We start from the raw sequence: 15,979 nt of genomic DNA, 5'->3' as shown, positions 1-15,979 counted from the left end.
AGATGTACTTTAACTTTGTGATGTATGATGAAGATGGACAGGCTAGTGACCACCATCAACTAAATTAAAGAAATAAGCATTCAATTTGCCTCTTTCCTTCTATTGATTCTTAAGCTTGACTTTTTTTTTGTCTCTTTCTTATTTTTTTATTTAGGTTGCAAATTGCTCTATAAACATGACTTGGCAAAACGCTGGGGAAGCCACTGTAAAATGTGCAGTTACTGTTTACAAACATCTCCTAAATTGGTACAGAATCATTTTGGGGGGAAGATGGAAGAGTTCTGCTGTGAGGAATGCATGTCCAAGTTTACAGTTTTATTTTATCAGGTAGAGATTATTTGTGTTCTTTGGTTTTGGGGATTAGAGAGAACTTTTCCCCCTTCCTTTTTAATTCTTTGTCTAACAGGAAGAAACATTTGGTGATTTAAAAAACACAGCGAAACGAGTTTTTATCTCCTATTAGAAACTGGGTTTTGTTATATGTGAAATGGTTCAAGATTATTCACTGCTTACAATAGTGGAAAACTTAATTCTTTTAATTATCTTGCCATGAAATACATTCACCTTAATTGTCACGTAGGAATTCGCAAGTTAAATTTTCACTGGAGTCCAGTCATGTCAAGGAAGACTTTTCTCTAATCATTCATTCATCAGCTCCTATAATTCCCTTGCTCTCTGTTCTTTCCTCTTCCTTAACCTATTCTTCAATACCACTGACCTTCAGTATTTTCCCAGAGCACCACTTCTGCTCTTGCCACATTCTCTTCCTCCCATTCTTGAACCCCTAGTGATCCAATTGCATTTTTCTCTACTTCTGAAATCCTTCCTCCTCACTTCATATCACTATGTTCTGATTGATGCCCTGCCATATCCTTCCTCTGGATTACTGCAATTACCTACATTTGCTACTTCTGAGCCTAGCTGAAGGAAGTCATAACTATACTTACTGGGTTCACTAAAAATTTATACTTTTTAATCTCAATTGTGTTCTGTCTGAACCAAGGCAATCCTTTTACCCCTTCTTGATTAATCTTCTAACTTAACCAACTGCAATTGCAGTTCCAAGCCATATCTTTTCTCATACCTTCCACAGCATCCTACCATCTCAGCTGAGAACCTTGCCTCATATTCTGTCAAGAAGATCAAAGTCATTTTGTCATAAAATCTTCTCCCTTTCTTTTTCTCCTCCAATTCCCTGAGATAATCCTTCTATCTCTAATAAAGAGGTGGCCCTTCTCCTTGTCAAGGTCAGCCCTTTTTACATGTACCCTTTTCCATTTCTACAAATCAAGCCCCTGATATTTACTCTCTCTCTCTTCTGATTCCTTTCTAATTGTCACACATGCCCAAATCTCTTCATCCTTTAGAAACACTCACTGAAACATTAGCCAGCATCTTCTATTTCTGGTGCCTTTCTCAGTCAAGATTCTAAAAAAAAGTTTTGCTTTCTTTATGCCCACCTGTCATTCCCTTATAAATCCTCTGTCATCCAGGTTTTGACTCACCACTGGATTTGAAGTGGGTCTTACCCATCACATCTAATGACTTTAACTCTCAGCAGCATTCAACGTCATTTCCAGGTTCTCTTTCTTCTCTTGCAATATTTGTCATAGTCTTCTTTCACGATTCTCTTCGTTGCTTTTCTCAGTCTTTTGCTAGATTATCATCCTTCCTCTTCACAGTTGTGAATAAATACAATCCTTAAGATTCTGTCCTTAGCCTTTTTTTCCTTTATATTCTTTCCCTTAGTCATACTATCATTCCACTGGATTCATTTATCTCTTTGCAGATGATTCGCAGATCTGTCTAACCATTTCTAATCTCCTTTCTGAGCTCTAAAACAGATAGTCCTCATCAAGGACAGAGAAGTCAGATTAGGAAGAGGAAAATACTGGGGGCCAGGGCCAGGCACTTAGGGTCTAGCTGGAATCAAGAGGAAAAACATGCAGGGAGCATTGGGGACTGAACATAGACATAGACAGAAGACAGGCAACACACATTTGGGAACAAGACAGACATCTAAGTGCAGACAGATGAAAGACAGATTGGAAGGCGAGGGACAGTGAGGACTGGTCATGTGGGCAGAGTAGGGCAAAGTTCTTTTGCTTCTGGAAATCTCACGCAAAGCCCCCAATCTATTGACTGGTTGTAAGCATTATCTTCAAAATCAATTATTTCTTAACTGCCTGTTATATGGCAGGAACTTTGTTTAGTGTTGGGCACATAAAAACAAAAATGAAGTCTTGGAGATTCATTTTAAAAGGGAGAGCAACATGTACATCTATCTGCTGTGTGTCTGTTCTGCTTTCACATGGAACAATGTTTTTTTTTTTGGTTGGTTTGTTTTTGGTGGTGAGAAGGCCATAGAGTGCTGAGCTAAAGGGGCAGGAGGAAGAGACAGCAAGCACTGTAAGGAATAAAATTTAGGTATTTATAGATTATATATTAAAAATATGTGGCCACCAGGAATCAACAATTTAGGTTGATTCCGTAATTAAATCAGACCCAAGTCAGCATCGGGTTGAAGAGTTTATTTACAATCGGTAGGTAAAAGTAGGAATAAAGAGAAAAGTAGAGGCTAGTCCAGCCTGGACTGAGAGAGAAGAAGGTTATAAAGCTTAATAATGAAGCTGTAAGCCACAGGGCCCAACAGCCAGATAGGCAGAGTTTAGAATTGGCCCAGCTAGGCCAAGGAAGTCAGCCTAACTTACCCACGTGACAATATAGAGCGTAATCTGTCTGTGGTCTCAGGAGATGCTTCTTCTTCCAGTTCGAGACGGCAACTGCCCCCACAGGAAGTTCACTAACTTACTTCAAGAGATAGTGTCTTTCATCACTTCCTGTGGTCCACCTCTAATTCAAATGGACAAATGGCAGTTTCTACATTGATTTGGACTGCCCAAAGGGCAGTCCCTTATTCTTGATTTGTTACTTATTGTCACGTGTGGGTAACTCGTCTCCCCTCCCCACTAAGGGAGGTGAGAGTGACATATAGTACTGTATAATAATATTAAGGGGTGTTTTGGGGGAATGTGGATTTCTTTCCAAATTCTTTATGTAAAATTGAATTTGTATAATGTAAATTTACATAAAAATGAGAAATACATGTGCAGAGTCATATCAATCTTTAAGACATTTTGATCTTGGTATTATGGTCATCAGTCTAGTCAAGTTTAGAGAAAAGACCTTAGAATCCATCTAGTCCCATCTCACATCATGTCTAAACTAGAATTCATTCTTTCCCCTCAAACTCACCCTTCCAGACATCATTATCCCCCCCCCCCCCATTTGCCCAATTCCACAACTTTTATGTCATCCTCAACTTCTTACCATATATCTAATTGGTAAATCCAAATATTGGTTATTTTTATGTCTATAGTTTCTGTTATAAATCACATTCTCATCACTTGCACAGCTGCCATACTTGTTCACATCCTCATAACCTCACTCCTAGACTTTCTCCCTATTCCAGAACATCTTTTGTGGAGTTACCAAAAATTTTTTTTTCTGAAGCACAGGCCAGATTATGTCAGGTCCCTCTCTCCTCTGCTCCCTCTCCCTCTGAATTCAGTAATCTACAATGATTTTCTATTATTTCCTAAGGTTATTTATAGATTTTTATTTGATTGAAAGTTCTTCACAGTCTAGGCCACATTTTGCCTTTCCAGTGTTTTTTGATAGAACTTCTTTCCATATTTTCTCTGGTCAAGCCATTATGACCTTGCTATTCCTCGCATGCGTCACTATCCTGCCTATACACATGCTGTCCCTCCTCACTTCCACCTCTTAGAATCCCTGCCTTCCTATCAGGTTTTTTTCAAGCATGTCTAGCATGAACCTCTTCCTGTCCTCCAACTTGATAGTGCCTTCCTTTCCAAAGCAGATTTGTATTCATTTTGTGTGTATGTGTACATGATCTTTTGAAATGAATCTCCTTGAGACATTTCACTTTTGTCTTTGTACCCCCAACACTAAACAAATCTCTGCCATATAATAGCATTTAAGAAATAATTAGTTGATTTTCAAGATAAACTCTTTTCTCAGCAAATAAATGTTATTCCCTTCTGTATGTGCACAGGCAGTGGTGGAAGGGAGGCTACCAAAAAATAGGACATAGTGGACCCTTAACCCTAACTATTTTGCCTGATAACCAGTCATGGTTGTTATCTGCTTTGTGCTTATTACTTAACTTGGCATTTAGATACATAAATATAAAAAATGAAACAAACTCTAAATATAAGCCTGAACTCAACAAACATTTATTAAGGATCTGCTGTGTGCCATGCACCAGGTAAGCACTGGGGATCCAAAAATTGGCAAAATCCCTTTGCCCTTTAGGAGCTCACAGTTTAATGGAGGAACTGTTTAACCATTTGACATGTTATAAAAACCTCTGCTGCCATTGTTATTAATAACGTTTTTGAGTGTTGTAACCAAATTTTATTTTCCCCATAAACCCTGTTACTTTGTGTTATAGTAGAACTGACTAGTTATAAAAAAAACTTAAGATTTATTTAAGGTATTTTTATTCTAAAGGAAGAGACAACAAGTATATATAAAGATAAACACAGAGGGCTGCTACGTGACTCAGTGGATTGAGAGCCAGTTCTGGAGGTGGGAGGTCCCGAGTCCAAATCTAGCCTCAAGACACTTCCTAGCTGTGTGACTCTGGGCAAGTCACTTAACCCCATTGCCTAGCCCTTACTACTCTTCTACCTTGGAACCAACACACAGTATTGATTCTAAGACAGAAGATAAGGTTTAAAAAAAGACACATGCATCATAAATACAAAGTGAATAAATAAAAATATGTACAAAGTAGCTAAAGAAAGGTGATTTGGGAAAGCACCAGCAGCTTGAGAAGGGAGTCAAGAAAGGCTTCCTGCTGAAGATGATTATCGAATCATCTTAAATCATGTTTTAAAGGAAATAAGGAACTTTTAAACCAATATAAGGAGGGAGTTGAGTCCAGTCATACAAGATGTCTAGTTCAAACACATAAGTACAGGAGATGGAATATCATATATGAAGACCAGAGAGATGTTGCATTGTTGAGTGTGGAAGGAGTAATGTCCTTTGAGGGTGGAAAGCTAGGAAAGGGCTAGATTATGAAAGGTTTTAAAAGGTAAACAGAGGAGTGTATATTTTAATCCTAGAAGCAATAGGAAACCATTGGAGTTGATCACATGAAGACAGTCACATGGTCCAGATCTGTGCTTAAGGAAAATTACTGTGACAGTAATATATAGGGAAGACTGGATTCTTGAGACAGAGGAACCACCCTAGGAGACTGTGACAGGAATCTTAACTAAGAGGAGATGAGCCCTTGAACTGAGGCAGTAGCTGGTTGAATAGAGAGAAGAGATTTGATGTCAGGCTAAATGTTGTCAAGGTAGAAACAACAATAATTGTCCTCAGCCATTTTGAAGAAAAAATTAGCCTCTAGTATTATTAGTTATAACCCTTTAATATTTACCCTTTGTATATGCCCTGTGGTGGCAAGCTAGGTGGCACAGTTGATAGAATGCTAGGATAAGTGTCAAGTCAGGAAGACTCCTCTTCATGAGTTCAAAGCTGACTTCAGACACTCATTAGCTTTGTGATCCTGGGCAAGTCACTTGATCCTGTTTGCCTCAGTGACTTTACTAAGAAAACTCCATATGTGGTCATGAAGAGTTGGACATGACTGGAAAAGGAACAAAAACCACATTTTAAAACAATGCTAAAGATATATTTTTTTAGGGGGCAGCTGGGTGGTTCAGTGGATTGAGACACAGTTAGTCCTAGGTCCAAATCTGGCGTCAGACACTTCCTAGCACTGTGACCCTGACCCCTTACCACTCCTCTGCCTTGGAACTGTAAGAGGGAGATTTTAGGTATTTATAGATATATAATTAAAGTGTGGCCGCCAGGAATCAACAATTCAGATTGATTCTGTAATTAAATTAGACCCAAGTCAGGACTGGGTTTAAGGTAGTTTATTTACCGTTAGGAAGGTAAAAGGTAGGGAAATAGAGAGGGAGAGGCTAGTCCAGGCCTGCAGAGTCCTGGACGGAGAGAGAAGGTTAAAAGGCTAAATAAATTAGGCTACAAGCCACAAGGCCTAGCAATCAGATAGGCTAGAGCTTACTTAAAGGTAGAGTTTGGAAACGCCAAGGTAGGCCCAAGGAAGTCAGCGTAACTTACCCACCGTGACCATTCAGAGGGGAAGCTGCCTGAGGTCTCAGCTGAGATCCTTCAGCATCAAGTTCAAAGTGGGAACTCCCTTTAGCAGGAAGTAACCAACATACTTGAAGAGATAGTGCCTGTGGTCACTTCCTGTGGGTCCACCTCTAATTCAAGTGGACAAATGGCAACCTCTACACTGATTTGGATTGCCCAAAGGGCAGTCCCTAGTTCTTGATTTGTTACTTATTGTCAGGTGTGGGTAACTCGTCTCCCCTCCCCAGTAAGGGAGGTGAGGATGACATCATCTCTATGCCTAGGGTAAGTAGAGTTTGACTATGAATGGGCTAGAGCTAATTCTATTTACACAGAACCAATACATAGCATTGATTCTAAGATGGAAAGTAAGGGTTTAAAAAAAAGATATATTTTTTAAAAGCTTCCATTTGAGGATTAACTAGGTGGCCCAGTGAATAGAGAGCCAGCCCTGGAGAGGGAAGGTCCTAGATTCAAATTTGGTCACTTTTGTGACCCATGGCAAGTCACTTCACTCTAATTCCCTAGCCTTTTCTAAAACAGACGGTAAAGTTTTTTCATTTTTTTAAAGCTTGCATTTTGGTTTTAATAAATTAAGATGGATTTGTCTTTTATCATAACTCATTTCTATAAATAACTGCTTTCTAGTTTTGTGATTGATACTTTTCCCCCAGGGACTTTTCCCTCAGGCACTAATCCTTAGAGACAAAAGAGAGAAAAGATACTACCTGTGCTTGAAGAGCTTATGCTCCTCGAGGCAGAAAACATGCAAACAAATATATACAAAGAAAGCTATATACAAAATAAATAGGAAATTATTAACAGAAGAACTAAGAGGGATTGGGCAAGGCTTTCTTTGGGAGGTGAGATTTTAGTTGGGACCTAAAGGAAGTTTAGAGTGGAAGAGGAAGATCATTCTAGGTACATGAGAGAGCCAGAGAAAATGCTTGAAGCCAAGAGATATGAAGTATCTTTATCCTGGAAGTTCATTGTCCCTAGATGGAAGAGAAAAAAGGAGTGAGTTGTATAGAAGACTAGAAAGTAGGAGGAAGCTAGGTAATGAAGAGCACTGAACACCAGAGGACTCTGTATTTGACTTGGAAGGTGATAGGGAGCCACTGGAGTTTATGGTGGGGGAAAGGGAGAGACATAGTTGAATGTATGCTTTTAGCATTTGTAGAAGGTTTTAGAAATATGTACTCCTTCTTGCCTTGCAATGCAATTTTTCACTTCAGCTCTTTCTTGTTTCTTTCTTAGATGGCCAAATGTGATGGCTGTAAGCGACAGGGGAAACTCAATGAGTCCATGAAATGGCGAGGGGAGATCAAACATTTTTGTAACCTGCTTTGTATATTGATGTTCTGTAATCAGCACAGTATATGTGACCCACCTGCTCTTCAAAATAATGCAGGTAATTAAACTTGGGTATAAGCTCTATTTTTTTATGAGATTTGTTTCACTGACATTCAGTGAAATTAAATTTGAAACTATGACAGGGGTCTAATTACTCAAATATACAAGGAGCTAAATCAATTGTATAAAAAATCAAGCCATTCCCCAATTGATAAATGGGCAAGAGACATGAATAGGCAATTTTAAGATAATGAAATCAAAAGTATCAATAAGCACATGAGAAAGTGTTCCAAATTTCTAATAATTAGAGAAATGCAAATTAAAACAACTCTGAGGTATCACCTCATATCTAGCAGATTGGCTAAAATGAAAGAAGGGGAGAGTAATGAATGCTGGAGGGGATGTGGCAAAATTGGGACACTAATGCATTGCTGGTGGAGTTGTGAACTGATCCAACCATTCTGGATGGCAATTTGGAACTATGCTCAAAGGGCTATAAAAGAATGCCTATCCTTCGATCCAGCCATACCATTGTTGGGTTTGTACCCCAAAGAGATCATAGATAAACAGACTTATACGAAAATATTTATAGCTGCACTTTTTGTGGTGGAAAAAAACTGGAAAAGGAGGGTATGTCCTTCTATTGGGGAATGGCTGAACAAATTGTGGTATATGCTGGTGATGGAATACTATTGTGCTCAAAGGAATAATAAACTGGAGGAATTCCATGTGAACTGGAAAGACCTCCAGGAATTGATGCAGAGTGAAAGGAGCAGAGCCAGAAGAACATCGTACACAGAGACCAATACACTGTGGTAAAATAGAAGGTAATGGACATCTGTACTAGCAGCAATGCAATGACACAAGACAGCTCTGAGGGATTTATGGTAAAGAACGCTACCCACATTCAGAGGAAGAACTGCAAGAGAGGAAACACAGAAGAAAAACAACTGCTTGAACAAATGGGTTGAGGCAGACATGATTGGGGATTTTGATTCAAAACTACCACACCAATGCAATGATCAGCAATTTGGAAATAGGTCTTGATCAATGACACATGTTAAAACCAGTGGAAATGTGCATCGGCCATGGTTGGGGGGAGGGCAAGGGGTGAAGGGAAAGTAGGAACATGAATCATGTTACCATGTTAACTTTTCTAAAAAAATGAATATTAAATGTTAAAAAAAATGCTTATTTTCATGAGAGACTGAGATTTAGTATGTAATTTTATAGATTTCCCTGCTGAACTGATGATTATACAAGCCAGATCTTTAGAACTTTAAAAACGTTAATGAATTTCTTAAGTGTATGCATTTAGCTGAAAGAATTGAAGAAAGTATATCTAAAACTATTGACATATACATGAATGCATATCTTCCCCCACTGGTTCCCTCAGTTGTCTTTGATAACTCTGGTTCTTGGCATTTGGAGTTGACAATTATAAATAACCAGATTTTAAGCTCCAAAAGAAGCTATTTTATTTAAGGAAATAAATGTCCTACCTAGAACTGAATACAGTTGGATGTTTACAGTATTTCCAAAAAATAATGATTATTTAACCAGATGCCACTTTCAACAGGACTCCATTTTCATTTTGTTTTTAGCATTAAATGTTTCCATGATACAAAGTGCTTCAGCCGCACCCCCTCCAAGAAAAGATTCTACTCCAGTTATAGCCAATGTAGTATCTTTGGCAAGTACTCCTGCTGCCCAGCCGACAGTGAACTCTAACAATGTCTTACAAGGTATGATTGATTCCAAGAAATCTATCCAAGTCTCTTGAAGTTGGAAATTATAATTATTATAACTTAGAATGACATATTTGTCCTTGTTCCAAGATTTCATTTTTGTTCACTGACCTCAAAAATATTTTCATTCTTTTTATTCCATAGAGTTCATAGTATAGGAACTTAAAATTATATTCTGATTCCTAACAGGTGCTGTTCCTACTGTTACAGCAAAGATTATTGGAGATGTAAGTTTTATTTTTAATACTTTTACTGTTAATGATTCTCCTTTTTTAAATATTTCTACATAGCTACCATATATTTGAGCATATTCCCAGTACACCTTAATTTTTTCTCTCTTCAAAATTGACCTGAGAGTTTTAAAAAACAATTTTTAAGAAGCTAATTAAGCAGATCTCTCCAGGTTAAGACTAGGTTTATCTTCCAGGTATTTTATTTTTTAAATGTGATTTGTCTTAATTTGGACTTCATACTTCAGCAAAAATACTTCCCTTTTAAATGTTTAAAAAAAAAAAAAAAGATACAGTATATGCTTCCCCCTAGTGGAATTCACATTGCAATCACCAGTTCTTTCTGCCATGGTTATTAAAATATTTTGAATTAACATGTTGAGTTTAGTGGCATCAGGCAATCTATATTCTCTACATTATTTATTACTCTCATAATCTGTAGACTAAGTGGACCATATTCCTAGAGTACTTATGATGGGGGAGGGATCTACTTTAAAAATGCTTTCTTAGGGGCAGCTGGGTAGCTCAGTGGAGTGAGAGTCAGGCCTAGAGACAGGAGGTCCTAGGTTCAAACCCGGCCTCAGCCACTTCCCAGCTGTGTGACCCTGGGCAAGTCACTTGACCCCCATTGCCCACCCTTACCAATCTTCCACCTATGAGACAATACACCAAAGTACAAGGGTTTAAAAAAAATGCTTTCTTAGTTTCTCTCTAGTGAACTTTTATGTTGCTTTCTTATTATCTGGAAATAAAGCCAAGTTCTTTAAGATTCGTATTTTAAGTAGACAACAGTCCTGGAATCTTTGTCTAATTTGTAGGAGTGATGTCTTTCTCATTAAACTAAATTGATTAGATTGAGAATATATTGGAAGTTAATGTACATATAGCCTAGGATAGCTTCTTTACTATAACTATGCTTATCAGGCACTTGTAATTACATTCAGTAATGTCCCTTATGACATGGTGTGCCTTTTCATTCAGCAGACTTGCAGGCTTCTACAGTAGGTACTGAGGCATTATAAAGATAATTAAGATATTTTCCTCTCCTTCAAAGGGCTTATGTCATCATATTGTTTAGATCAGGAGTTGGCAACATTTTTGGCCGTGAGAGCCATAAACGCCACATTTTTTAAAATGTAATTTCGTGAGAGCTGTTCAGTGCTCGCAGTGTCACTCCTGTAACAGCGCCTGGAAAAAATTGGACTCTCTGGCTCCTGCAGAAAGAGCCATACATTGCCGACCCCTGGTTTAGATTTTAATAGTTAATTGTTGGTGAAAATCCTAAAAGCTTTCAACAATCTATGTTTTCTGTATCTATTTTAACTAGGCAAGTACACAAACAGATGCCCTGAAACTTCCAACTACACAGCCTCCTCGACTTTTAAAGAACAAAGCGTTATTGTGCAAACCCATAACACAGACCAAGGCTACTTCTTGTAAACCACATACTCAAAACAAAGAGTGTCAAACAGGTATGTGTCCTTAACTTTCTCATATTTGGAAGATTTTTTTTCCCCTCGGTTTTAATATTAGAAGGAAATGAAGGGGGGCAGCTGGATAGCTCAGTGGATTGAGAGCCAGGCCTAGAGACGGGAGGTCCTAGGTTCAAATCCGGCCTCAGACACTTCCCAGCTGTGTGACCCTGGGCAAGTCACTTGACCCCCATTGCCTACCCTTACCAATCTTCCACCTATAAGTCAATACACAGAAGTTAAGGGTTTAAAATTAAAAAAAAAAAAAAAAAAAAAAAAAAAAAGGAAATGAAGCTTGTGGAAATTTGTTTTCAAGAAATTTTATTCATTACTTCATCCTCTATGTCAAATACCTCATTTTATTTATTTTAACTGCCTTATTTGTTTTTGAGTTTATTCATCTGCCTATTAAACAGCCTAAGCTAGCTTTTGAATATATTCCAAGTTAATATATTTATTCATAGGTTATATATAGATATTTCAACTTAATATAAAAAGGTTAATAACAAATTAGCAAGATATTCACAAGAATTCTATATCAACCACCATTTTGATTTATGTAAGTTGATTTGATAATTTAGTAAAATCAATCTGGCTTGACAAGAATATTTTTCTATATTTCTAGTAATTGTATTGGGCATATATATGTGTGTGTGTGTGTGTGTATGCTTATATCTTGCATTCATTTCACTGGGTTCATTGTTTTTCTCTCTCACACACACACATACACTTAAAACTCAATGTCACTTTCATATTTTTAATAAGCTCCATGGGCAACAAAATGTTAAACCTGGAAAAGACCCTAGAAGTAGCTCCCTTGTGTTATTAATATCTTTTGTTTTTATATCACAATAATTTCCTGCTCACCCCACTTTAAAACCTTTCCTTTTTAAAAAAGTATTTGACCAAAACCAAGTGACAAAGCTACTCTTTCTAATAGCATATGTGGCATTTGTAACATCCTGCATTCATAGATATATTACCCCTTCCCTCTCTCTGCTGTGAGGAGAGGAAAATGTTTTTTTTTTTATCTCCAGGATCAAGACTAGTTATTGAGTTTGATCTGCCTTTGTATTGTTTTTCTATTGGAGTTATGGATTTTGTTCTTCTGGTTCTGTTATCTTTGTCTTACATCACTTTATTCTAGTTTTCCTTTTTTTTTTAATATATTTAATATAATCTTGATCCTGTTTGTTATTCTACTTGTATTTAGTAGATTTTAATTGATATTTGTTTTTATGTCAACTAAATATATCTTTGTATCCCTCCCTTCTCCTCTAGATTTGTCCCCCCCAAAAGAATAAAAAGGAGAAAAGAAAAAGATTAGTAAAAACTTTTCCATTATGTTTATTTGTCACAATTTGTTTAAGAATTCCTCAGTCAGTAGCTATTTTATTGACTTTCTAGTTCTTTGCTACTACAAGAAGTACTGCTTTCATTATTTTTGTATTTGTGAAAATTTTATATCCATGTATAGGCTTTATTGGAATGTACATTAAATAACATTTCTTATATAACCCTAAATTGTTTCCTAAAATGGTTTGACCAATTCATAACTTAATCAATAGTATATTATCAATACCCTCTTAACACTTGAGAATTTTCATTTTGGCCAATTTGATGGGTGTGAAGTAAAGACTTGGAGTTGTTTTAATTCCATTTCTATTATTGTTAATGATGTGTGAAACATTTTTTCATATGGTTATTGATATTTGCATTATTTTTTTTCTTTTTCTTTTAGAACTCTTACTTTCTGTCTTAAAACCAATAATAGATATCATTTCCAAGGCAGAGGAGTTGTAAGGGATAGGCATTGGAAATTAAGGGACTTAACCAGGGGTCATATAGTTAGGAAGTATCTTAGGTCAAATTTGAACCCAGGATCTCCTATCTCCAGAACTGGCTTTCTAACCACTGAACAGCCTATCTACCCCCTGTTTGCATTACTTTTGAGAACTGCTTGTTCATATCTTTGACGATTTGTCTCTTATGGAGTGACATTGCACATTGTATAATTGCAATTCCCTATCAATTTTGGACACCAGATTTTTTTTCAGATATATTTAATATAAAAATTAATTCTTGGTCCTGCTTGTTATTCTGCCTAAAACAATAGATTTTAATTGATATTTGTTTTTATGTCACTTAGCTATATCTTTGTATTCCTCCCCTCTCCCTTAGATTATCCCCCCCCAAAAATAAAAGGAAAAACAGGAAAAAATCAGCAAAACAGATAAATCAGTACATCAAAAAAAAAATCTGATGTTCTAATTCAGTGTTCCCTGTCTGTCAACTTCATGCCTCTGCAGAGGGGCACAAGAACTTATCTTCTGTATCTTTTCTTTGGAGCTAAACTCTTTTTTTTTCCCCATTTTGCAACATTCATTTACAACATTTGATTCTTTTATAGTTATCCATTCCATTTCCACGTAACTTTTGTCATTATATGTATTGTTTTCTTGGCTTAGGTGACTTCTTCACCTTGTATAAGTTCATGTAAGTCTATGATTCTTTGTTTCTTTTTTTTTTTTAAAGCCCTTACCTTCTGTATTGAAGTCAATACTATGTTTTGGCTCCAAGGCAGAAGTGGTAAGGACTAGGCAATGGGGGTCAAGTGACTTGCCCAGGGTCACACAGCTGGGAAGTGTCTGAGGCCGGATTTGAACCTAGGACCTCCCATCTCTAGGCCTGACTCTCAATCCACTGAGCTACCCAGCTTCTCCCCCCCCCCCCCGTTCATTGTTTCTTACAGCATGGCCATGCTCCTTTACTTTCATGGACCATAATGTGTATGTAGTCTTTTCATAATCAGTGATGACCTTAGGGGTCAGCAATGGAATCTTGGTCAAAAAGTATTGGCCTATTAACCATTTCATATAGTTCCAAATTACTTTACAGAATGGTTATGTTAATTTGCCGCTTCATATACAATGCTCTACAGTATCTGTCTTTGTACATCTTTTCTACCTTGACTATTCATGCAAGAAGACAAGACCCAGAAACAACAATCCAAGATGTTGACACAATGTTAAATGAATGCAAGAACACAAACTTTTGATAAAGAACCACTTGTAAAATTTGGAAGGCAGCTCGGCCAAAAATAGGTCTGAAAGAGTGTTTTGTACCATCTGTCACCCTGAGGTTCAAACGTATATAAAACCTAATATATAAAAATATCACATCCTAATTGAATTAGAGAACAGGAAAAGATGCTTTTGCTAGTTATGGTTGGGATAGAATTCTTAACAATATAAGGGATACTGGTAATCATTAAATATAATATAGGTATTTTTTATTACACAAATTTCAAAAGACCTCACACTTTACAATTGATGAAATTGTGGGAAAGAAAAGTTAAGTGACTTTTCTATTCTTGCAGTTAGTATTTAGGATATGTCATTGCTACTGCAGACTTATCATGTTTAAAACAACAAATCTTCCTTTCTTTGAAAATAAAAAATACTTCCTGATTTCCTTGTTTTATCAAGGGATCTCAGGCATAACCCTTAAGATTACCTTTGATTTACTGCATCCCTTTTTATCTAGTAAGCCATCAAATATTGTTGTTTCTCATTTCAAAATATCTCATATTCATTTCTTGTTCATTTTTCCTATAATTTTCCACATCCAAGATTATTATAATGACTTTATTATAGTACTGGTTTTCCTAGCCTCCAATCTCTACCTCCTGCAGTTCATCTTTTACAGGAATACTAAGTTAATTTTTTAATTAAATAAACTTTGTTGCCCAAAAGCCTTAATTGTGTTCCCACAGCTGTTTGATTTCTTCCTTTCTATGTTTTTACCTTCTTAAATGCTTTTCCTATCCTCCACTTTTTACTAAATCATAGTCATTCTGCAAGCACCCATGTCTTTTCTGTGAAAATTTCCCCAACTATTTAAGGCCTTTTTTTTTCCTTTTTGTAATTTGTATAACACTTGGTATATCTTTTTTGGCAAGGGAGTTGAGAGGACGTTTCATTTATTTTGTTGATTCATTGATATTTTTTATTTTGATGCTAGACAGTTCCAAGCAAAAGAAATGTACCTCCCCTAAGAAAAGAGTGGATTATTTATTTTTTACAAAAAGCATCATAGGGGGCAGCTGGGTAGCTCAGTGGATTGAGAGCCAGGCCTAGAGATGGGAGGTCCTAGGTTCAAATCCAGCCTCAGACACTTCCCAGCTGTGTGACCCTGGGCAAGTCACTTGACCCCCATTGCCTACCCTTACCACTCTTCCACCTATAAGTCAATACACAGAAGTTAAGGGTTTAAAATAAAAAAACAAACAAACAAAAAAAAAAAAAAGCATCATAGATGCATAAATTTCACAGCTAGAGGGCATCTAACCCCTATCCCTTATGTTAAAACTGTGGAAACAGGCCCAAAGAGATTTGATAACATCCCTAAGTCATAAATTACTAGCTAACAAAAAGATACATCCTTTAACATGGCCATAAAATACTAACATTAGCCTTTATAACCAGCAAAAGATGAAATGACTGAAGAAATACAGATTTGATCTTCTGAGCCTATAGATTTATTAAGCAATGTGTGCCATTCACTTAATAAATTGGGACCAGGCTTCTTCTTTAATTTAGGTCTAGACCTGAAATACAGGGAAAGACAGACTTTTATACAGTAAAAACAATCAAATAATGCCAATTCCTTAAAAGGAAACAACACAGCATTAGGTAATCTGATTTCTAATTGGATGAGAGATTAGGGACTTTACAAATTGAGAAGGGAAGAGTGAACAGGTACAATTCCCAAAATTCAGGAAAAGAGGTATCCTACTCCTCCCCAAATATCTGTAAACAGTCTAAGAAACATGGAAACAATAACTGATTTAATCAGTATGTGACCAATTCTCAGATAAGACATATGATTTATTTGAGATTTACAATTATAAGAAAACTCTTTATATCAACGTATACACTTCTGGAAAGAATGCTGTCAAGGTAAGCAAACTTAA

At 36.7% G+C, this 15,979-nt stretch overlaps 1 protein-coding gene across 2 annotated transcripts in view; it reads left to right on the top strand.

Moving 5' to 3' along the window:
- The window catches only part of LOC123240469 (zinc finger MYM-type protein 4), an 83,932-nt gene that overhangs the window by 40,104 nt on the left and 27,849 nt on the right, over positions 1–15,979 (top strand). For both annotated transcript variants that reach the window (XM_044668065.1, XM_044668064.1), the window contains exons 12-16: positions 155–327; positions 7,459–7,612; positions 9,159–9,299; positions 9,492–9,529; positions 10,860–11,004. In XM_044668065.1, coding sequence (XP_044524000.1) covers positions 155–327; positions 7,459–7,612; positions 9,159–9,299; positions 9,492–9,529; positions 10,860–11,004 — 651 coding nt within the window. The remainder of the gene's footprint in view (positions 1–154; positions 328–7,458; positions 7,613–9,158; positions 9,300–9,491; positions 9,530–10,859; positions 11,005–15,979) is intronic.

The sequence above is a fragment of the Gracilinanus agilis genome, chromosome 3 (genome assembly GCF_016433145.1).
Source record: "Gracilinanus agilis isolate LMUSP501 chromosome 3, AgileGrace, whole genome shotgun sequence".
NCBI classification, from domain to species: Eukaryota; Metazoa; Chordata; class Mammalia; order Didelphimorphia; family Didelphidae; genus Gracilinanus; species Gracilinanus agilis.
The sequence above is the reverse complement of the archived record's forward strand: the minus strand, read 5'-3'. Positions and strand labels throughout refer to the sequence as shown.